This window comes from Clarias gariepinus, chromosome 12 (assembly GCF_024256425.1).
Source record: "Clarias gariepinus isolate MV-2021 ecotype Netherlands chromosome 12, CGAR_prim_01v2, whole genome shotgun sequence".
Lineage (NCBI taxonomy): Eukaryota > Metazoa > Chordata > Actinopteri > Siluriformes > Clariidae > Clarias > Clarias gariepinus.
Window position 1 is genome coordinate 20,133,389 of NC_071111.1, and position 25,175 is coordinate 20,158,563.

At 37.5% G+C, this 25,175-nt stretch overlaps 1 protein-coding gene across 5 annotated transcripts in view; it reads left to right on the plus strand.

The window, feature by feature from the left end:
• Positions 1–25,175, plus strand: part of sfmbt2 (Scm like with four mbt domains 2) — a 71,827-nt gene that overhangs the window by 18,746 nt on the left and 27,906 nt on the right. For 4 of the 5 annotated variants that reach the window (XM_053508652.1, XM_053508648.1, XM_053508649.1 and 1 more), the window contains 5 exons: positions 5,851–5,945; positions 7,747–7,987; positions 13,192–13,212; positions 22,516–22,604; positions 23,955–24,198. In XM_053508652.1, coding sequence (XP_053364627.1) covers positions 5,851–5,945; positions 7,747–7,987; positions 13,192–13,212; positions 22,516–22,604; positions 23,955–24,198 — 690 coding nt within the window. The remainder of the gene's footprint in view (positions 1–5,850; positions 5,946–7,746; positions 7,988–13,191; positions 13,213–22,515; positions 22,605–23,954; positions 24,199–25,175) is intronic. The other variant, XM_053508650.1, reaches the window with a different exon arrangement.

Genomic DNA, 25,175 nt, shown 5'->3' on the forward strand with positions numbered 1-25,175 from the left:
GCACATGGTGTCTTGAAATCGTGCAGGGTACAATGAAATCTCAAGACTATCAATTCATACTGGAGCAAAATGTGCTTTCCCAGTGTCGGACAGCTCGATCTCAGTCGCAGATCATGGGTCCTCGAACAGGATAATGACCCAAAACACAAAGCTAAAAACACCCAAGAATGGCTAAGAACAAAACTGTGGACTGTTTTTGAAATGGCTTTTATTAAACGCTGTTAAACATCAGTGGAAAACGCTGAAACGTGCAGCCTGGAGAAGGAACGCTTTAAACCTGAGACAGCTGGAGCAGTTTGCTTACAATACCTATCTACAGGTGCAGAAGTCCCATTGAGAGGTACGGTAGTCACTTGATTGCAGTGATTGCCTCAAAAGGTTGCGCAACAAAATATTAAGTTAAGAGTGCTATTATTTTTGTCCAGGACTGTTTTAGTAGTTAGTTTTTTTTTAATGCTTCTGTTGGACCACAATTCAAAAGCATTTTGTCAGTTCAACATTATTTTAGTGGGTTTTTCTTCCTTTAACAGAAGGGTACCAACAATTTGCTCATGATTACCCTGTCTGCCTTTGCTTTGACTATGGTTCCGGGTTAATAAACCTCTTTCACCCATCGCATGGGAAACGTGGAAATGGAGAACAAATCAATGGTGGACAAAGATATTAAGACAACATATGCCATGTATTAAAGTTTAACCTGTGCTAAAGGACAGGTGATGTCATTAATTAGTTTCAAGTCTGTCAGACTAAAGAGTTGTGCTAATTAACTGAAAAACTATTGAAGATCTGGCTATGTGACCGTGACATTCAGTTTCTGGAGCCATGGCCCGGGTCATCTCCAGCCCTAAACGTAATAGAAAACTATTGGACAAGGGTGAAAAAGGCAGTATCAGTCAGGAAACCGTCTTTCGTACATGATTTTCAGCAAGCAATCAAGCATGCAGAAGTACTGCAGATGTCTTTTTGACTCTATATTTAGCCAGATCCAGCAGTTTTTAAAGAACGAAGAGCTTCATACTAAATATTGGTTGCTGTATAGCAATTCATGGCAGGAGGTAAAACAATTTTACCTATGTCTTAGTACTTCTGGCCTTTACTGTATATTTATCTAAATCTGTGTCTTCTTAAACCTTTGTTTAAGAATAATGTAATGCCTGTCTAAACCCTTAAAACTCAAGCAGCACAGGTACGTTACGGCAACACGGCATAGGTCAATGACGATAAAAAGAATATATAATATGCATGTGTGTGCTTATATGAAAGCCTTACTGGTGTGTTAACAGGGAGGCTTCAGACATTAAACTGTGTATTTGGGTTAGGTACTTATAATGTGTAAATTTTAGAGGACAATATGGGAATGTAGAACTCTCAAAATTAGCATATTATTTAAATATTTATTTTTGGTCATAGAAGCAACTGAAAATAAATTGAAATAGAAAATAGTCATATTTGTATAGTTGTTTAAATTGAAATAAAATTCAGTTCATCATATTGCCTATTGCTGCTAGTCTTTCGGCTGTTCCCGTCTAGGGGTTGCAACAGCCGGCTATTCAGACTATTACAGGGCTCAGTGGATAAAGCATTGGACTTTGGTTCAGAAGGTCCAAGGTTCAAACCCCACAACCACCAAGTTGGGCCCTTAAGAAAGTCCCTTAACCCTCAAATGATTAGCTGTATGATGAGATAAAAATGTAAGTCGCTCTGGATAAGGACGTCTGCCAAATGTCGTAATGTAGATATATTTAATTCGCACAGCGACTTGGCACAGGTTTTACACCAGATGCCCTTTTGGCACAACCCTCCCATTTTATTCAGGCTTGGGACCGGCATTGCATCCAGTGGCTGGGGTTTGGGCATTGGTTGGGAACCGAACCCAAGCTTTCTGCATGGTGGGTGAGAAACCAACTAATGAGCCACCAATGCCCTAACAATGCCCTAGTTCATCATATTGTCCATTACTGTGCTGGAAAAAAAAGCATATATATATATATATATATAGTATTGTATAATCTTGAGCCATTGTATTGTATGTTTATTAAAAACAGCTAATGTCTAAAATGCTCTGAGTTTTACAGGCTACTCCCTATAATTCGTCAGTTTCTATAGCAAATGTAGAATTATGTCCACGCAGAGACATTAAGTTTGTTAGCGAATCTATTGATCAAACACAGCGGCTCACTGCAACATCACACTGTTCTTTCACTAAATGCAAACTGGTTTTGGCACACAGCGCAGCTTATGTGATAATTTCCTTAGAAGCCACAGACACATTATTAATAGAGTTGTGTAGACCCATGGCTTCAATGGCCTCCTATGGTATTCACAGAAGTGAATTCTAGTGTGCTTTGTTTTACTACTGTAGGAACAAAACCTTTATATCTCACTATGTTGAACAGCGAGCTCTTCGTTTTTGTCTTCGTTTATAGACGACTTTTCCTTACACTTGACTTGTCCTCTCAAAGTCTTGGAACCTCGTAACAACCTGCCAGTCATCAGGACTGTAATAAATATGACTGACATCTCAAATGTATCGTTGTCAGTCAGACTCGCAGTCTCAGTCTGTGTTCTCGGAGCTGCTGTAGTGCTTAGTCGAGTACTCTTTAACAATTTTACACAACTGGTATATCTTTGGTAGTTAATCTTTTTAATTGGTCAACATTGCCAATAGATTGTAGGGAGGAAGTTGGGTTTGATTGTTTGTATATTTATAGCTGGTGAAAGATGCTAAAAATCAAGTCGGTTTAAAAAATATATTTCGGATCCTTTTACTTATGAGGAAAGACTTATGATCGGACAGGAATCGCAACAGACAAACAGATAAGAGAACATGCACAGATTCCTACTTCAATACCAGACACCTGTGCTGTTTCCCCTTTTCCTCTGTTAAAAGAAAATAAGAAACGCTGCCACTATATCAAAGGTTTGTGCAAAAGAATGATTTGAGTGTGTGTGTGTTTGTGTTAGTGTGTGTGCATGCTTAGCCTAGGCTTGTTATAGCCCTGTCTGAGGTGATGTCATGACCACTGTAATGATGTAATGAGATTACCACTGTAAAAGAGAGAGATAGCGAGAAGAAGAAGTGGTTATTGCCCAGTCACTTGCTTACGTGTTAAAGGGTGTGATGCAAGCACACAGCAATACTGTGGTCTGTAACTGAGAAAACAAAACCAACCATAGCCTTGAGTATTCCAGATTCATCCTGTTTCTTTCAGGTGATTAAAGGTACAATAAAAGTGGTAGGTTTTGCACACTTTAGCTGTACAAGCTGTAAAAAAGGTGTGGAAATAATTTACATTTACAGTATACTTTTTCAGAGCAACTTGCTATATGTTTCATCTTATCATACAAATGATCTGTGGAGGGCTAAGGGCCATGCTCAAGGGCCCAACAGTGGCAACTTGGTAGTAGTGGTGAGGTTTGAACTGGGAACCTCCCAATCAGTAGTCCAATGCCTTAACCACTTAATCTTGTTCTAACACGAAGCTGTTTTATTTATTTATCTTTTAACAATAATTATGTCACAAAAATATAGATTACGGTCAAGGCTAAAGCATATTACAAAATTTTATGATTTATGACTAGTAAATAAAAAAACTACTTAATTTAAAAATGTATGACTACCCATTTAAATCTAAGTCGCGGTTCCCAGTTTGCGGTCACAGTTGTTTGCAGGATTTTTTCTTAGAACCTACCCAATAATCGCAACCTACCCCCCGCAATTTCCCCCCGGAAACCACAAATATCCTCGGCAGTTACGGCTTTTTTTTTGTTGGAAAATATAATTTTTCATGCGTTTTAAAGGTAAACTGTTAAGAACTACATTTTGCATGAATATTTTTACATAAATATTTACTTAGATTTAGCGTAATGTCGATATTTATATAATACTGTATAATTTTTGTCAATACTATAGAGAGAACAAAGTAACCGCAGAGGAAAATGCGGCTTGGGTGGTGAATTATTACTGTATTTACCTGACTTGTACCAAAGTAAATGACAACAACAACAACAACAATCTATCTTGTTCCAGTGCTGTGGTCAGATGATGCTGGGATTGACGATAGCTAACACACACTATGCAGAAAAAAAAAAAAACCTGGGATGTTGTCTCTTACAGTACAACTACAACAACGCTTTCACAAAAGAAAAAAAAAACTGTTAAACAGCACTTAGTGCCAACATTGCTATAGTAGACCAACAGGAAGTCATATGCACAGCTAGAACTTACACCAAGTGACAGTTCCTGCTTCAGATGACAACGCTTAAATAGCCTAGTCACTACCTCGTCACTGTTGATGGTTGTGGGTAAGGGATGGACTTGATATCTGATTAACCGAGCAGTACAAACAACTAGTTCAGTTTAATTCGTGCTGAAATCATTTGCATTGAATTTACTGAGGTTAAAAATAACTTGAAGTTAAAACACAGCAGATGCACTGTAAATAGAAATGTAGCTATTAGAGGGTTTTCCTTTTGAAATGCAGTTTTACAATGCGCAATATATATATACGGATATGCCGTTATCTATACTGCTTATTCTGTGCAGGGTCACAGGGATAAATTCTTTTTAAACTTTTCCGGAGAACTTTGGGCACATGGCAGGGTACCACCTGGATGAGCAAAAAAACTAACAACCTAACAGTGGTGATGGCCAACTGCAAAGTAAAAGTGCCTGGTTTCTGTGTGAAGCGCGACTTTGCGTGTATCTGTAGCAGCAGCAACATGCCTGGCATTGTTCACATACTTGCCTGTGTATCTTCTTTGCATCTTTAGATATTCACTAGGTCATACGTCAGAGACAAAAAAAAAAACATCCCTGTGCACCCGTCAGCAGAGAGGAAGTCGTGTTCCGCTTTATGCGTTCTGTCATCCTGATCGCTTTTTTGATGAGCTTTCCGTCTTCAAGTGAGGATTCCAATTTTACATCCAAAAAGATGCTCGCTTATCTTGAAAATCCAGATTATTGGCATGCAGAAGTACTTGTTGATGGGTGAAAGTTGCTTTGAACATTTAAATCCATACTGTAACAGGAAAACAGTCTTAGTGCTGAATAATTCTGAACAAGTATGTAATTTAAGACATGAAGCTAGGCTGTTAAGCCACTACACTTCTGTAACTTATCAAGGTTTAAATAGCATGTACACCGTTAATGTAAATGTGGCTTTAAAAAAAAAATATTATTCACAAAAGTATGCAGACAAATCCGGTCATCTTTTTTTTCGAGCGATTTTCCAAATATTAATTTGTATAAATTCAATTAATTAATATTAGTTCCATCCACCTTCCCGCCCCTATACCCCCCGGTGACATCACGTGTGCTGAAGGTTATTATCTTGAGGCATTAAAAGCCTGTGTTAATGTCTTAAAGCCTGTTCTGCTTCTGTGGAACTTATTTCCTTTGAAACATATACATACAGCAGGAATACCCTGATATGGTTTGAGATGTAAATAATAGTTTCTAACAATTACAGGGGAATCCAGGGGAATTACCATCGCTGTCTGCTGCAGTTCTTTTTCCAGAGTAACGTGTGACTAATTTAGTGTCACACTTGTGCATCATGAGGGTTAGCACTCGAGTTAAAACACGCACGCTGTGCTGATTGTGCACTGCCCACAACGCTACTGGTGTTTAGTGCAAAGAAAGTGGGGAAGTTCAGAAAGCTTCTTAGACTGACACATAGTTAATGAGGATACAACAGTAAGTCTTGGTGTTGTTTCTGTGTGTCTTTCTTTTCACTCTGTCTCTAATTCAAATTCTAACATTGTTCTACCTTTTTTTTTTTTTGGAGTTGTCTCTATTTATTCTTTCTGTTCCTGTCTTAAGCCTCACTGTCTTCCTGTCTTTGTCAGATATGGAGTGCGGAGAAGATGAACTGGAGTTTAACTGGGATGAGTATCTGGAGGAAACCGGAGCCTCGGCAGCTGCGCACACCTCGTTCAAACATGTAAGTTTTGGAATAAAATATGAAAATTCTATATGAAAACTATATGTTCATTTCTGAAAAAAAGGACAAAAATCTCTAAATATCCATGAAGTGGATTTAGACAACCGTTATAAACCACAAATCATAAAGCATGAAAATCAACAGCGCCAACAGCATACCAGCAGTTGTGAATATGACTTCATGCTTCCAGTGGCTACAGTTTGTTGGTGTCCTAAGATACCACTCTGACAGAGTTGGTAAAGTATGAGGTTTAGGTGCGCAGCAGGATGTCCCAGTTCCTGTGGAGTGGTGGTATATGATTTGGTTACTGTTAATTGCATCAGAAAGGAAAGAGAGAGAGAGAGAGAGAGAGAGAGAGTGATGAATTGGTTTCTCATCCCACCTGTTTGCCTGCTTTGTGTACAGTAATGCCGAATCCAAAATAAAGCAAAAGAATGTGAAATTCTCAAAGTTTATTAAGCATGAGGTCCTTACAGTGAAGAAAGTCAATTATTTATTTTTAAAACACAAGTATTATAATAGAGTGAATTGTACGATCAGGCTAATGTTAGCTACTTGTCAGGTTTTTTAACAGGACTATGATATGGTAACATGCAGTTTAAAAAAGATTACATGTGCATAATGCAGGTGCATTATGATAAACCAAAAAGACCAGATTTCTTTTTAATTTTTTCGGGGTTTCCTCTTGAGTTTCTTCCCAAATAACTTATTTTATGGCACGCCTCTTCCAAGCAACTCATTCACACTCAAGAGAGCAGTGTCCGATTGCTTTCACCTGTGTGAGCTCACAGACGCTCACTTCACTGAGATTGATGGGAGTACAAGTAGGCCAGCCCTCCCTCACTGACACCATGTCAGTTTTGTTTTCTAAGACTTTTGGTCTTCCATGGCTGTGGTATTAAACTTGCAGGTTTTTTTTTTTTTAAACAGATGGCAGGGCGAGCGAGAGGGCTTTTCTGCAAAAATCTAGTGCAGAAATTGGAACTACACAGGGGAATGCACCTATACACAAAGAAACACACATGCATAGATGGGTATAAGCAGAACCAAAGTATCAGGAGACATGCAAATGACAAGACAAGGTGTGGAGACAAGACTGGGAAAGAAAAGAAACAAACAGTGTTACAGTAAGAGCACGAACTTGGCAAGAGCATAGCATTCGTGATTGGAATTTTTGGTGAAATGTGGAGTGTGGTTAAGGGTAGAACCTGTCGGACGTTTCTGAAACTGAAAAAAATTTTACCACTAAACTAAGTCAAGGAAACCATATATGAATATTTAATTCATTTTTTAAAATTTAAATGATAAAATCTTGCATTGATTTTATAAATCAAAGGTATGCAAAGGTATAAATGATGAAAGAGTTTAACAGTAAAAAAAAATGTTCTGCCTAATGTTCAATGTCTTGTCTGTTCTTTCTGTTAAGCGAGATAAAGAAATGGACACAAGATTCATTATTTCATTCTGTAATCAGATACTATAGTCGAAATGCCTGTAAAACTCCTGCTCTGCACTCAGAATGGAATATTTAAATATGATTTTCTCTCTTTTCACTCGTGGGAATAACCAGATTTGGCTTCAACTTTATTGTGGTTGAGACGCATGCAAAAGGGAAACCCAGCCTAGAGAAGCAAATGTCAAAACTTTCACCTATTCATGGGTTTTCCCAGGTCACCACACACATAACATGATTTTACAGATTAAAGATTACACACAGTACTGTAGTCTTTTGGGAATAAGGTGAGGCTGAGTCTCAGGGTGACATGCAAAACCACAAGTTATAATTATTTTTTTTGTTTAGGTGGAGCTGAGTCTGCAGAGCAGCTTCCAGGCTGGGATGAAGTTGGAGGTGGCCGACAGGAGTCGTGCTGATACATACTGGGTTGCTACCGTCATCACAACGTGCGGCCAGCTGCTGTTGCTGCGCTACTGTGGCTACGGTGACGAGCGCAGCGCTGACTTCTGGTGTGACGTCATGACTGCAGAGCTGCATCCTGTGGGCTGGTGTGCGCAGAACAACAAAGTGCTGCAGCCGCCTGAAGGTACCACACACACACACACACACACACACACACACATGCACACACTCTCATGAACTCCCCATATGTATGAATGTAATTCCCCATGAATGTAATTTTATATATATACACTGCCTAGCCAAATAAAGTCTTATATTGAAAGTTTTTTATTTGATTGGCCTTTAGCTTTGATTATGCAGCAACTTGGTGTCCAATTCATATGTGAAAATGATTCCTTGTGGTCCCAGAACTACGCGTTTAGTAATTTTTGTTCTAGAATACACCTATGCCTTTAGAAAAGAAAAAGTACATAGGTGGGATAAACTGTGCACTTTATTCACTTCCTCTTTTACTCTGACTCACCCATTGCTCTGGAATAGAGATAATCTGGACTCATCAGCCCACATGACCTTTTTACCTTTGCTCCAAAGTTCAACCTTTTACGCTCGCTAGCAATTGTTTTTTTTTTTTCTGATCAGTCTCACTAACAAGTGGTTTACTTATTTCCACACAGCTGTTTAGTCCCAGTCCAGTTCTTGTCGTATTGTCCAGGTGGAAAAAAAGTTTCACTTTCACTATTAAACATAGCTGTGATTTCTACTGTCAGAGTTTACTATGCAGCTTCACCAATCGCTATCTCTGACCTCCGACTCTAACAGTCTTTTATTGAGATTTTTTTTTTTAACCACAACTTTAGCAAAGTTGGCAATTCAGCGCAATCCTTTCAGGTTTTAAAAATGCATTTTTAACTCAATTCCAGTCATTTTCAATGTTTATTTATTTAATAAATGTTGTATGTTTATTTATTTATTTTTTGCTTGATGCATGACAATAATTTGTCCCCTTTAAAATGTATTTATACTGTATAGGGCTGTTGACATAAATGCATAAACAGTTCTGAATATTTAAAATTTTTGAAACACATTATAACGATTTTATGCAAAAAAGACTTAATCACTGTGATGTAGGGCCCCTTTGGGTGTGCAAAAAAAAAAAAAATCTATTTCTACAATCAGTTATACAGTCAAGGCCTGGTACAGTAAACCAGTTTCGCAAAAGCATTTCTAATTCAAATGTATTTTTAGCTATTTAAGTAAGTTAATTTGACGAGATAAGGGACATAATGAAATGTTTTATATTTAACAAATTTAAATCTTTTTTCCCTTATTATTCTACCCACAATAATGTCTGTATGTCTCTCTGTCTGCACCTGTTTCTCACTTGTTTATTCCTAAAGTTAGACGTTCTTGTCTGGCAAAAGTACTAGTGTAGTTAATAAATAAAGAACATTAAAAATGATATATGACATTAGCTAAATGGACTACCCCTTATAATTGTATAGTTCTAGTTATCTCACATCTGTAACCTCAGATAAATAACCTTAGACAGGTACATTAGTTTTTGTTATTAAATGGATGGTCAAGGAGTGCTTTATTTACAGAATAGGGGGCATTATTGTAAACGTTGGTAAATACATTTGAATTAGAAATGCCTTTTTGCAAAACATTGAAATCATCATCAACCATCTGTATTTCAACTCTGTTATTGAGATGTACAGTATTAAGGTAGTAATATGATGCAAACACAAGATAGCACAAAGAGAAGAGAATCGATAGTATGAAGATTATATGCAGTATACTGTATAAAAATACTGTAATAAGATATTATTTAAAATGAAAATAAAACTAAATCTTAGGCCACTAAATATAATTTTAATAGTGTCATTCTTGTAATCATAAGAATAATTAAGTATCTACCAAATTTGATAAGTTACTGACTAGTAATAAATAACACTTGTTTGCATGTAGATTTCATTTAGATAAGATAAAGAGGTTAAATATTAGTCTTACTCAGACTTTAGGACTGCTTGTAGTTATTTGCCTGTTTAATTAGGAAAAACGATTAATGCAAAACGAGAAAACAAACACACCCTTCTAGTTTGGTAAGAACAGAGAAGATCTGTCTGTTTACTGTTGCAATGCATGGTTTAAAAAAAGAGACTTTTTAAGGCTTTATATGATTTGATCTCGTACAGTATTTAAGACATCATACACTATTAGATTTGTCTATGCACACTGTCAGATAATTCCCAAGTTAATAATTTTTTACCCAAATCTCTTTTTTTTTTTTTTTTGTATATATCTCATATTTAAACTTCACATGATGTCACACAAATGCTCATATTAGTATTGTAATTCAGTGTGTCGTTGAAAATATTTGGCACGGTGAATATTTTTATTGCATTTATAGAGGCAGGAAGTACATTTTTGTACAGCGTATGAACACTACAGAATAAAAATACAGTGTGGCTGACGTTAACTAATGTTAAGTCACTTTTATAATGCCTACACGTAAAAGGAAACCCACATTCTCAGTCTCTGTTGAGTTTGGTGATCAATAGTACTTTTCAGTATTTTCAAAAAAGGTTGGATCTTTTTTTATTATTATTATTTATTTTTATTTTTTTTGGAGAGAAATAAATGTAATATCAGCCAGAACACAGACAGAGCAGCACATAGTTTTTCAATTTTCTTGCAAAAAAACTTTGGTACTTTCCCATGACACGTGGATTTTGGAGGTTCCACAGGATCGCTTCTCTTAAACCGAAGGAGGTTCAATATACTGTATACAGATTTTTATGAGTTTCCAATTGGGAGAATAATGAAGTGCCACTATGAGTTATAATGAGGAGATGATTCATACAGATGATGACTGGCTGTAATTCCTCCTACTACACTCTCACTGTGGTTCAGATCTGACTGCCATTTTCTGTCAGTTCAGTAACTGATGTTATTCAGCATGGGAGGGTCTGGGACAGTGGAAACTGGTTGGTTCCAGTATGTTTCAGTGCTAATGACCGGAGGTTCAGTTTAAAGACATGCAGATTAGGGTCTGACTAACTGCGTTTTTAAATTGCCCGTAGTGTGTGTGTATGTGAGTGTGTGTATGTGCGTGGCCTGCGATGGATTTGCACCCCATCCGGGGTGTACCCCACTTCATGCCCTAAGTCTCTTGGGGTCGTCTCAAAGCCCCCTGCGACCAGGAGAAAGCGCTGTAGACAATGAGTGAGACTCCTGTATTAGTCCTGTCCTATCCTTTCTTAAAATAATACAATATTATTTTTTTTATATTAAAAAAATAATAAAGATCAAATTATGACTTTTTTCTTTCTAATTAAGGCTGTTGCAGAAAACTTAAAAAATTTAAACCTTCAGTGTCTATGGGCAGGAATGCACTGTTAATAGGAGAAGCCAGAGGAGAATGGAAAGGCTTGGAGAATTCGAGATGATAGGAAGGTTACAGTTACTTATATGACCTCTCTTTACCGACACAGTGAGACTGTCCAGATTCAGTGTCACTCAGTGGGTGTTTTTGTGAAAGTGCTTAGATCGTCCTGAAGGTTTTTATTTCATACTATCATTTGTAACAATGAAAAGCCCTTTATTTGACTCAGCATCATTTTTGCCATTTTGTCACAGAAACTTTAGCGTGTTCCCTGGAAACATTAGGGAAAGGTCTGACTAAATTCAAATTAAAAGCGTCCATCAGGACTTGACAGGTTCCATCATTTTTTCATTTTAATCAGAAGAAACTAGATTGATATAAGTAAAAAGTACTTTATATAAAGTAGTTGCAGACTATATAAAGTATATAGTATAACATTATAGACATAGTATACTGTATATAAATTATGGCTACAGGTGAAACTTATCAAGCAGTTTCTTGCATGTCTGTGTATTTGTGTTTTTTTTTTTTTCCCCAGCAACAAATGAAAACCCTGTTTGTCTTCCAGAGAACAAGAGCTTTAGGAAAAAATAGAATAGTGAGGACTCAGGCTCAAATCGTACAGTGACATTATGATGCTACTTTAATTTGTACGTTTTGCTCTTTAGGATAGCGTTTACAGATTTAATTATCGACCACATTCATTAATAAACAACCTTACTTGTTTTAGCAAGTATTTTAAATAAATCTGTTAATAACTAATGGACTTAACAGTGCGGTATGAATTACATAACAGGGTTACAGTACAAGAAGCAATGAGTATTAATAAAGGTGTAAAAATTCTCCAAATTGTGCAGAATGAATGTGTCGCATCTGTTCCTGTCAGTTGCTAATTTTCCTTTTAAGTAATTCAGTCCTCAAGATAAGCAGAATGTCTCTAGTTAAGAGTCAGTCTGTCTCCTGTAATGTCCTTGTATACGTTTCGAGTAAGCATCTGTTTGCCGTTCCTGATTGTTTCTGGGCAGCTTTGCTTCAGTTTCATTTTGAGAAAGTGAAAAGCAGTCGAGTTGGATTCTGGTCAGGTGATTTGGGTCACTTGGCCATCGCGCAACTTTCCACTTCTTCGCCTTAAAAATGTCTTGGGTTGCTTTCAAAGTGTGCTTTGGGTTATCGTCCATCTGGACTACAAAACGAGGTCCAATGATTTTAGAAGTATTTGGCTGAATCTGAGCCGATTAGATTTCAGAATTCATTCTGCTGCTTTTGTCATTTTGTCATTTACGTCAAAGACATAGGAAGCAATTTCTACATGCGCGTTGAGGTGATGTGCTTCAGATCACGAGTAGTTCCTTCCCTTCTCCGTGCTCTTTTCTTCCCAGCATTGTTGTTCAAGTCGATCTTTGTCTCGTCTGTCAATAGGATGTTGTTACAAATATGCACAGGCTTTTTAAGATGTTTTCTTTTTTCTGATGTCATTTTTCAGTCTTCCTGTTTTTGGTTACATCTTGTGGTATATGTTCTATATTTACTCTGATGAAGTCTTCTCTTGATTGTTGGCTTTGACACATAAACGCTCATCTCCTGGTGCATGTATTGTTATTGTGAAAGGCTTTTCTTCACCAGGCTATTCACCACAGTGGTATTATGTGGCTTTGTGGGCTTTTTGGAGTTTTTCAGCTCACCAGTGCGTTCTTTCTTTTTTAGAATGTGTCAAATTATTTGAATTGGCCTCACCAAATATGAGCACTTGCTATCTCTCTCTCGCTGATCTCTCAGCCATCATTAGACACAGTTTTAATCGATTGAAAAAGTTACTACTACAACACTATAGTGGACTTTTATGTCGTAGTAACTTCAGTTTTCATACACGAGTGATTTCATTACGATGGTGTTAGTAGATTGTTTCTACTGTGTGTCTAAGAGCTATAAAATATATACCATATAACTGCCTGTTTTTAGCCTCTGATAGTCATCTTCTGTGTTCCTCTCTGTTTATTTCTTAGATAACATTTACCTCAGAGCAGGTAAGCTAAGCTTCTCTCTCTCTCTATCTCTCTCTCTATGTCTCTCTCTCACACACACTTTCTTTTTCCGTCACTCTGTTGCTCTGCTTTTCTTCCACTCATTACTTTTCTACATATAGAAATACCAGGTGTGGGATTAACACATGATGTTCATGTAAATTCACCCTGGACTGTAAGAAAATTCACCACTGCTAATTTTCCTTCCTCCCTCTCTCTCTCTCTCTCTCTCTCTCTCTCTCTTTTTTTTCTCGCTCGCTTGCTCGCTCTGTTCATTTCTCAGTCCATGCACTTTCTCTTTCATTCATTTCCACATTTTTCATCCGTAGTCTTGATAGCTCCCTGCATACAGAACAAGAGGGTGGGGATGAATTTGTATCTGCATGGGCGTGTGTGAGTGCAAATTTGCATGCATGCTTATACTGTAGTTGAGGTTCGAATCATTAAAGTAGCTCTCGGGTCATATGAAAAGCGATTTCTTTGTCTGGAAGATTCCACGGCACGTCCTTAAATAAATGCATGCAATACACGATCTTTCATCTCTTTTGGAAGTTAAATGGGACGTTCGATTAGAGATATGTAATCTGGAACTTTGCAATTAACATACTGTACATTGATTCATGTACTTTCCATTTCCTGCCTGGAATCGGTAAGGGGAAAAGTCTCAGCTTCTGGATAAATGAGTCCAAGGCGAGCCACCAGTCCTGCCCTAAATTGATTTAAATTGGAAAAAAAGTAAGATTCAAGATTCTAATTTGTTTCGCGTCTCTTGTGTTTGTGTTAAATGCAAGTTACAATAAAAGCTTCTTTGAAACATCCTTCATTAAGTCTTTCAGTGTAAATTGGTATTTTTATACGAAAGCAAAGTTAAGTCAGTGACACTTAATTAGCACTGGTGTAAAGGAGATTAGGAGGCTTGATGGAGTAGGGGTTAGCACCGTAGCCTCAAACCTCCAGGGTCAAGGGTTCGATTCCCACCTCGGTGGAGTTTGCATGTCCTCTCCGTGATTGGTAGGATTCCTCTGGGTACTCCCGTTTGCTCCCAAAGACATGCCGACTAGGTTAATTGGGGTTTCCAAATTGTCTGTAGAGTGTGTGTGCTTGTGCCTTTGCAGTAGACTGGCAGCTCTTCTAGGGCGTATTGCTCTTCGTGCCCATAGTACCCTGGAATAGGCTTCAGGCCTCCCACGAGCCTGTACAGGATAGGCAGCGCAATATAGAATGAGTCAGGAGATTTTTTTTAAGTGAGTTTCAACATTTCTATTTATTTATTTATTTATTTATTTTTACACCATTTGTGCTTAGGTTTCCATAGTAATGGACGATCATGTTTGTCATAATTTGTCTATTAATCCTGTCTTACTAAATAGTTGTCATTGTGTTATTCGTATTTGTCTATTTTTAACTTTGTAGTACATTTTTGTCACTACATCCACGCCTTGTTTTTTCTTATCCAAGTTCCATCGACAGTTATGTCTATGCCTGTCATTACTCTAACTGCCTAAACTGTTTGATCCCCACTACTGAATTTGGCTATGATTCTCAGTTTCGCTCTAAATGAATAATTTGCTGTGTTTATGTACTCGCCTCCTGCATCTCAGTGCAGGGCTTGAAGGACTTAAGTCAGAAAAATACTGTTTCAACCATGTGTCTGTAATAAGAGGGTCTCAGGCTGTGATACTGCATGCATGTTTCTTGACCGAAATAGGTTTGAAAATCCCACTACGCTGGCAGATTTTAAATGTCACACCCCCTTTTATGCTGCCCCTCCCATACCAGCACAGCGTATTAATATATGACCTCAAAAATAGCATCAGAGTGCAAAGACAAATTGGTTTGGCAAAACACCATCATTAGCCAGGGAACTCATACCCTGGAATTGATCCTTTTGTTAAGCAAAATAGTTTATTCTTATTGTTGTTGTTATAATTATTAATTAATTCTTATTATTTTTATATAATTCTTATTCTTTCTTATTCTCAAAATCCATTAACATGACCCAAAAATTCTACAATTGTTATATAAGGCCACAGTAGCCTGTGTAAAATAGAACGTGAAAGAGTATGAAAATTTATTTAAATGCTGTTTAGAGGAAAGCACTCTATTTGAAAAAAATCCCCGATCTTAATCCAGTTGGAACACTGCATCAGATACGCAACAGTATTTTGACAGCATTTTTAACAGCACAAGCTTTTTCCAAAGCATATTCATTTGGGGAGGTCAGAATATCTCATGAGGGCAGAAGTGAAGTGGTCTTCCAGCAAATGGTGAGCTGTAGCAATCAATAATTATGGAATTAAATGTGCAAGTATGTGATTAAAGAGTGTACTCCTGTCTATCAGCTTGTATTCCTGGGATACATGGGATCGCTTAAGGACTACAGTAGTGGTCAAAATGATGGAGACAAAAGTGAAATTCAAACAATCAATATTTAGAATGAAGTCCTTTATTCTTTAAGGAAGTACCTCCTGGATCTGGCTGAGCATCGAGTCAGAAAGACGTCTGCAGTCCTCTGGTGTCACTCGCTCAATCGCATGATTGATTTTTTGTATTTAGGCCTGGAAATGACTTGTGCCATAGCTCCAGAAGCTGAATATCAGCGTCACATGGCCGGGTCTTCACTACTTTTTCCAGTTAATTAGCACTTTACCTCTTCAGCCAGACTAGGCTGGAACTAATTAGTGACATCATCTGTTTTGTGCACAGGGAGAACTATATTACATGGCATATGTTGTTTTAACACTTTTGTTCAACACTGTAAATGGGAAGCCTGGTCTCTCCTAAAACATTCATTACAATGTGGCAGTGAAATGCTTCAATATTAAATGTAAGAAATGTGGCTGTATTATTTATCATTGTTGTTGAGGTTTTAGAATCAAATGATAAAAGTCTCGTGCCGTTTGTTCATTCAACTTAAATCATTTTTGGTGGACCGCGCTTTTTTGTGTACTAAAGGCGTCATACCGACAGCGTGGCAAAAATTATTTTCCTAAAAGTAAAGAAATGCAGGTTATATGGGCACCTTAGGCTGGATTTCTGTACATTGAGTTTTAATGGGGCGGCACAGTGGTGTAGTGGTTAGCACTGTCGCCTTCAGGGTGCGGGTCGATTCCCGTCTCTGTGTGCACGGAGTTTGCATGTTCTCCCCGTGCTTGGTGGGTTTTCTCCTGGTACTCCGGTTTCCTCCCACAGTCCAAAGATATGCAGGTTAGGCTAATTGGCGTTCCCAAATTGCCCGTAGTTTGTGAATGAGTGTGTGTGTGTGTGTGTGTGTGTGTGTGTGCCCTGCGATGGATTGGCACCCTCTCCAGGGTGTACCCTGCCTCATGCCCTTAGCCTCCTGGGACAGGCTCCAGGTCCCCGTGACCTTGAATGCAAGATAAAGAGATATAGAAGGTGAGTGAGTTTTAATGGGAGCAAAGATTACCACTCATTTTGGGTTGGACACACAGCTTCACTGGTGGTAAATAGGGAGCGTAGGCGACATTTCAATGTTAATTGAACAGCGTGGTGCTTGTTGTCCCACCCAGATTCATAGCTTCTCCATAATATGACTGTGAGAGCTCTAAAAGGTTCTTATCCCCTCTGAGGTTGTTTGCTTTGTCACCATTTCAGCCTTTTGAGTGGAAAATTAAAGGACCCCCCTAAAAGTTTCAAGCCTGTCCTGACCGCTGCGTATTGTAAAGAGACTATTAAAATAACATTTTTAATCTTTTGGCACTGTAAGCTTGCTCCAAAGCCAAGCAGAGATTATAGACTGAGAATTACAGAGTATAATTACACTGTTACAAACCTTATTAGCTAGGATTGGGCTGAGATTTTGATGAATGTGCAAAGACACAAAAATAAGAACAAACATAATTTAGGTATAGTGGTGCAAAGGGCAAAAACAAAGTATTATTTTTTTAAGATTATTTGTTAAAATGTAAACAAAGGCAAAACCTGAATCAAGTTTTATTTACAGTTATTTAATCGTCTTTAATAAGTGAAATTGTAAGTGGACACTGTGCTGGAGACTTGGTTTCATAGGTAATTTACCTACAGTAGTATAGATGAAGAAAACATACACGCATGTACTTCACTACAGTGGTCAAGTGTGTGTGTGTGTCCGCACGTGTGGTGTATTATTCTAAGCTAATGTGATAAAGCGATCATGTTCTATTTAACCGTGCAAATCACAAAGCCTAAGCAGAATGTCTACTTGCTGGGGAAGGCAGGGGGTTGTTGGCATGGTAACAGCCACACACTCCCACCGCATTGCTGCTTAAGTGATTAGTTCGCACACACATGTGCTGGGGTGATTACACGCTGAGCGACACAGTGCCATTCCGGGACAGGAAGTCACATACAGTACATACTGCATTTGTTGTGTGTGATGTGGAATTTTAAAGCCGTTCTTTCACACAGAGATGAAGTTTTGGTTCGAGGCCAGTAATCCAGGCCTGCAGTCATTTAAGTTGTTTATTCGTGCTTGTTTTCCCCTTTAGAACGGCAGTAAATTATTAAGCAATTTTCATTGAGAAATTCTGCATATGATGAAACATGCTGTGTGTCAATCCTAATGAAAATGAGGAAAGTAAATAATGTGGGATGTAATCCGCAGCAAGAAATCTTTGATGTATTTCTCAGTTTTTTTTCCAGCTTATTACATGTAGCTTAACCTCAGCCTTACAACCAAAGTGTGTTTGGGGTGAAGAGCTTTCCTTAGCTGCAGCTTTAAACAATTAATTTATGAACCAGTCGGCAATTAAAATCAGATAACACCAGGGACGTTCAAGTCAAACCGGGATTCGCGAAATGTTGTTAAATAGTGTCGTATGTAGCACCTTGGTCCTGGAGGAACGTTGTTTCGTTTCACTGTGAAACTGTGTTTCGCGGCAAAAGCCTACCTGACTTAATTTGACTCGACTTGTACGTGATGAGACTCTTAGCCATAGAAAAACATTTAAAAGAAGGCCGTACGTCCGTGAACGACGATCCCGGCCGAGATGGCTCGGATCCCACTGGAGTCGTTCTTGTGAACATTCAGCATGCGGAATGTCTGATCATTTAAAATCGACAAATAATTTCTCACCAACTTGCAGCAGGGACACATCTCCAGACACATCCCACAGACACATCTGTCTGTGGGAACTGTACACGCAATCATTCACAAACACCACTCGCACATTTTACTAACTAGACTGGAAGTTATTGCCACATTTTCCAAACAGTCCCGACCTCTCTCCAAACCAATTCCACATGTTTGGGCTGTTAAAGGAGTTCCTGGGAGGCCAGCATTTTAGACATGAAGCAGACAGTCTGATCATGGTTCCGGTGTACTGAGAAAACTGTTTATCTTGATGGTATCCAAGCACTAGTGGAACACTGGGATAAGTGCATTAGTGTATTAGAGGATTTTATCAAAGTTTTTTTTAATCTTATAAGTGGTTTAACTTAACACCTCTTGTACATTACAAATATAAAAGAAGATATTTCAAATCAGAAAGACTTTGCATCATATAAATTTTTTTCAGTTCAATTAAATTTGACATAATCAATAATAAATGAATAATAATCTTCTTTAGTTTATTTTAAAACCATTCAACTAGAATTATTACTGTAATTGCTAAATAACTACAGTATTTCAAGGCCAGCAATTATTTCTCTACGTGCATCTCCCTGCTCTCACTGTGGCTATTCTATTAAATCTATTCTATTAAATTACATCATATAGGCTGTGACCTATGAATAAATGAGAATAAATGTTTCACAGTGACGAGCTGCAAAGTGCCTTAAGATTTAAGGTCATGTAACAACCTCAGCAGCAGCAGCCTCATTTCCCCTCTCGTCTGTTCCAACCACTCAGCATTCAGCACCACCAGTATAATAATCACCGTCCTGATCATCTGTCATCATCTGCACCTGTTTCTGCCTTAAATTAGATGGTGTCTTATGCTTGAATGATTCATAGGTCACTGCTTGGCTTAAAAGACCAAAAAAAAAAAAACATTCCTCTGAAACTGCTCAGGGACTCAAAATGAGACGCAAGAAAATCTCTGAGGAAGCCTGAAGAAGTGATTCTCAAGTCTACATTAAAAAATGCAGTCCGGCTCCTTGGAAGGAAAAAATCATGAGATAAGGAGTGGCTTAAGACTTTTGCACAGAACTGTACATAGGATGCAAGTATGCAGGAAGAGTGGAGCATGGTACACAAAGATTCGAGAGAAACAGGATGTTTCATTAGCTGTGCAAGCGAAGTGTTTGTGAAACTGTAGCAGGACATGCTGGGTTTTTTGTGCTTACTTTGAAATATACCTACTGTATGAAGAATACAGTATAAATATTTTGTTTATTAACCAATAAAATCTGCTGATAAAAAAACTAAAACAAAAAACAAAGCATTATACTGTATATATATATTATTTGTGTAGACTGTACAGTGTATATCTTTAATTTAAGTTTTATTTGTCAATAATTCTTTAATTGGTAAATTAATTGTGTTTGTGTATATATATATATATATATATATATATATATATAAATAATATATGTGTGTGTGTGTGTGTGTATATATGATATGTTTATATGGTTATAATTTAAACTTTGTTTAAACTTGTATATACAATGCATATATTCAGTGTGTGTGTGTATGTGTATATACAGTATATACATATATATATATATATATATATATATATATATATATATATATATATGTGTATATGTATATAAAAATGTGTTCACACACAATCTGAAGTACAAGGTTATGCATATAAAGCCAGACCTGATCAATGGAGTGAAAGAAAAACAAATGAGATTAGGTTTAAATAAAGATTAGATTTAAAGAGAACTGTTAGAAGTGGGAGTGTGGGTAGTGTTACTAGTCATTTTGATAGTAGCTACAGACTAATGGCCTGCCGCCAATCAAAACTAAACAAATAGATGGAGCGTGTAGAGTAAATTGACTGGTGAGAGATTCTCGAGGGTTCAGTAACTGCCTTAAACTACATGTATGAAAATAGTTAATCTATTTTTGTCTCAAGGAAATTAAACAGAGAGAGGAGGGAGGGGTGGTGGAGATCTGTAGAGCAAGAGAAGAACCTTCGTACACTTTCTTGATAGCTGTCTATATTTAACACGGTCTATATTTAAAGGTTCCGTTTTTGTAGGTTGGTAGTATAGGAAAGCAAATAGACAAAGGAATTGAGTATTGCCAGTCCTGCTGTAAAAGAGTAATGTACAGTATGATGCACAAAATATTGATGTACTCCGCAATACCATTATCTAAGAAAATTGAATAAATGAAATAGCTCAAAGGAGGCCACAAAAACATTAGGGTCACTACTTGTACAGTATAATGCGTCTCATCATTAAGCCATACTTTTCACACTAACATTTTTCCGAATGTGGCATTTGGTATAACTTGGAAGTCGTCATGGCAAATTAAGTCCAGTCATTGTTCCTGTTTCCTCTTTCCTTTTGTCTTTTTACCAGCTTGTTCTCTCAGGGCTTAGATCACACCCTTGTGAACGCTGGAGTTGTGATCCAGGCACACAGAAATAATGTGTTTGTCTGCTGTTATACAGAGATTATTGTGAGATTGGATTATTACTGATTAATCGTTCGACAAATTAATATTCATGTATTATTTTGTGCACACTGATATTGGTGTGTACTCAGTTTATTTCTGATTACAAGTTTACTGACATGTTGACAGACTTGACTTGGCTCAACTCAGACTTGAGACCCGGACTCAAGTCTTAAGACGTATCAGATTTCTACTTGGATAATAATGTGGAAAAAAAACTCTCCCCCTCTATGCCACTTATCCTGTACAGGGTCGCAGCCTGTTTCAGGGGACTCGGAGGCACTAGGTGGGGTGCACACTGTACAGGGTTCCAGTCTATCGCATGGCACAAACAAACACACTCACACACTGCTTATGGGTGATTTGGAAATGCCAATTATAGCCTAATCTGCATGTCTGTGGGAGGAAACCGGAGTACCCGGAGGAAACCCATTAAGCACAGGGAGAACATGCAGACCCAAGCTGGTGATCGAGCCCACGACTCTGGAAGCGTGAGGCCACAGTGCTAATCTCTAAGCCACCATGCCAAGTAATCATAATAGAGACTATGAAAATAAAGCAGCAATTTTATGAAGTTATTCTTATCTAAACTTGCAATGAGTGCGTGGCTTTATCTGTGACGTTTTAGCTTTCCACGTTCAGTCATTTAGTGCAAACTGTAACAGTAAAGCGTGACCATGATAAAAAAGTTGACTTTCATAAGGCAAGTTAGAAAAACAGATCACTAAAGTTTACTTAGTCATGAGGACAGACTGTAGGCCGTATTCAGTGTTCAGATTCATTTGTGTATCTACAGTACAGTAGGAGTGTATACTGAAATAGTACATATTGGCATTGAGACCTGTAATGTATCTACAGACAGATATTTGTGCTATTTAGACAGTAGAAACTGACCTTTGAGTTGTGCAATATCGTCTCAAGCAAGGAATCTATAGGCAAGGAGTTCTTTTTGTTTGTTTTGCTGATTTTAGAGAGGGTTACATTCTGGGGAAGCAATACTGGGAAAGCTGAGTGCACTTGGAGGACACAATAACTGCTCTTTTTGGTATATATGAGCTGAATAGAGTTATTGTAATACACAGGATAATGGCATCACTCCAACCCAATTATAATCTCTTAAACTCCAGGGCATACATTTTTTTTCGTGTTTTAAACTTGTGTTCTTCAGATAAGAGAGCAAATTCTTAGAAAAATAACACAGTTGTGTTATCACATTAGGATTGACTGTTATTACTGATGGAGTAACATATTCACTATATTGTAATATATTCACTACATTTAATGTCGGTCATTTTGCATTAGGATGTTAATGTTCAAGTTAATGTACAAACCTGCGTGCTCAGTGAGCAATGTCGGTTATTTCAGTACAATATATGGAAGCTTTGTTTTGTGCCATGTACTATACTATACATGTTTGTGGTGTATAGAAAAGAATAGCAGGGTGAGGATTGGGGAACACCTCTTTAATTTGTAACACCTGCTTCCAGGTTGTCAGTCTGTGATTTTTGAAAGATCTGCCAGTAGCATGATGATCATTGTGCACTTGCTGTATGTTGTAGCAGAAAGACGAGCGAGCTGATTTTTGAGCTACAGTACTTAATTCCCTGAGATGAATTTTATATTTATGCGAATGATAGTCATGTCAGTGTTATATGTTTATGTATATTGAAATTTAATTTTTTTTTTCAATAAATTCGGGTTCATTGCCTGATGTTCTAACTTTCTCTCTTTCACAGCCATTAAAGAGAAGTACAGCGACTGGACTGAATTTCTAGTGAAGGAGCTCACGGGCTCACGGACAGCACCAGCTAATCTTCTTGAAGGGGTGCGTATATGTGAATTTATACTATGTATGTATATATCATATAGGATATACATGAGATATAGAGTGCATGATGTGTATAGAGTGTATTTTGATCCTGTGGCAATTCTGTAAGGGTTAAAAGGTTGCAAGACTTTTTTTTTTTTAGTGGGACAGTTGATTGTTAATTTAAATAAAATCTATTAACACAAACTCAAACTTAATTTGGAAACTGGGCAATTTTAGCCTGTTTAATGAGCTAGGCAAACAAACAAACAGTAAAGAAAGCACACAAACTACATACAGATATAAATTACATTTTTGTTACACTGTACTAAACAACAAAACTAAATCAGGGCAAAAAAACAGTAAACAATGTACTGTGCAATCTGTGTAATGTAAATCAGTTTTTGAATAAATAAATCTGGTTTATTTATATTTTCTGATTTGGTCTTTAAAATTGGTTTTAACATTTTATGAAACTTGCACTTGACCAATGGGCAACAGCCAGTATAGCAAGCTCCCGTACAAGCTTTTGGAAGAATTCAGGTTAGAAATAAAAAACCTTTTTTGAAGTTTTCTTAAATTTGTTGGTTTTCCCGAAAGGCTTGATGAAAGTTTTGTTTATTCATTCCATAACCAGCTTTAATGTGTATGTTTGGGGTCATCGTCCTGTTGAAACACTTAATTCTGTCTGAGCTTTAACTGTTTATCTAATGATTTGAGGTTATTCCAAAGAATTATGAAGTAGACTTCCTTGTTCATTATTTCATCCACTGGCAGCAAACCCCAAAGTATGATGCTACCACCACCATGCTTAACACCTGGTACATCCTGAGTGTTACATACCTCTTGTCACAACATTCCTCCAAAGGACTTTTCTTTGTCCATGTGATCAGCTGGAATCTTAAACTAGGCTTAAAAATATGGATTAGACAGTGGCACTGGTGTTTGTAAACTTTTGACTGCAAATGTATTCTTCCTGGACTGCATGAAAGTACCAACTAAACAGTTTCCGTTTATCCCTGAGATCTTAAATGGAAAATTGACAAATCCGTGAAAAAGTGGGTGCATGGAAATGTTTTGTAAGATGGTAGTGTCTTTTAAAATAAACATTTTGAATAAGAAATGCTTTGTGGTTTTAATTCCTAGTGAATGAAATAATGAACAAGGAAGTCTACTTCATAATTCTTTAGAATAACCTCAAATCATCAGATAAACAGTTAAAGCTTGGACAGAATGAAGTGTTCCAACAGGACGATGACCTCAAACACACATCAAAGGTGTTTAATTAATAGAAATATTAATAATGATGGTGTGTACTGTTTAAATCGCTCTGGTCAATAACATGTGTGTTTGTGTTTTCTTTTGTAGCCCTTAAGGGGTAAGAACACAGTGGATCTGATTGTCCCCGGGAGTGTGTTAGAGGTCCGTGACACCAGTGATCCTTTCGTGTACTGGCCGGCACGCGTGCAGCGGAACGTCGGTGGCCGTCTTTGGCTCAGCTATGTTGGATTAGATGAGCCTGCCTACTACGTCTGGGTTTTCTACCTAGACGTCAGGCTCCGTCCACTGGGATGGGCCAAAGAGAACTGTCTCACAACGGAACCACCAAAAGGTATTTAAAGCTCATCAACCCGGAGTTATTTTAATTGTTAAATTTCACAAGTTATTTCCTGCTATCCCTTCTGGCCTCTCTTTGTCTCACACTGAAATTAATTAAATAATAAAAAAAAGCAGCATGTCAACTGTATCACTCTCCCACTTGAACAATTTCCAGTATATGAAAACAAAAATGCAAATACTGGATAACACAATGAATAATAAAAAAGGAATGTGATGTCAAAACCCTGTCAGCGTGAACGAGTCAGATCTGAAAAATGGCGTTTATGAAATTCCCTGGAATCAGTCGTAGTTGTGAAACAACAAATGCAGGAAGAATAGTGTGGGAGTAAAGTACGCAAAGAATATTCAGGTTTGCTGTGTTTTAATCACATTACCCACTTAATAATAGCTTTCATGTATTTGACATATGCACTTGAAGTAATTACAGTAAATATAGGGCAGATACTTGGGGGTATTAACCAACCACTCAGTAGTTTATGTTTCCTATGGGATCTGTAACTAATACCCCTGCAGTGTTCGAATGAACTTATATTAGATCAGCGTTTCTTCTCTATTCTCTTCCCCACGTGCATGCTTAAATTAGTTTCTCGCTCCATTTTGATGAATAAAATACTTAATGAACAATTCAGAATTAGGTGCAATAAGAAAAAAGTGTTTAACAAAGGTGAACCAAGTACTAGAGAGAACTAAACGATAGTATTTAACACAGGCTTTTTAAATCTGAATTAAGTAAAGAGTGATTTTTTTTCTTTGTGCGTTCTAAGAAAAAAACAAAACAATGTATGTGTTTATTAAACTCTTCGATCTCATGTGCCTCTGCATGTGTGTATATGCATGTGGGTGTATTGGTGGTTGGATGGAAGGTTTTGTGCATGTGTGTGTGTGTGTCTGTGTGTGTGTGGAGGGGGTGGTTATGCTGCGTGTGTGGGAGCTGAGTGTGTGGGAGTGTATGACAAGAGTCATTCTCTT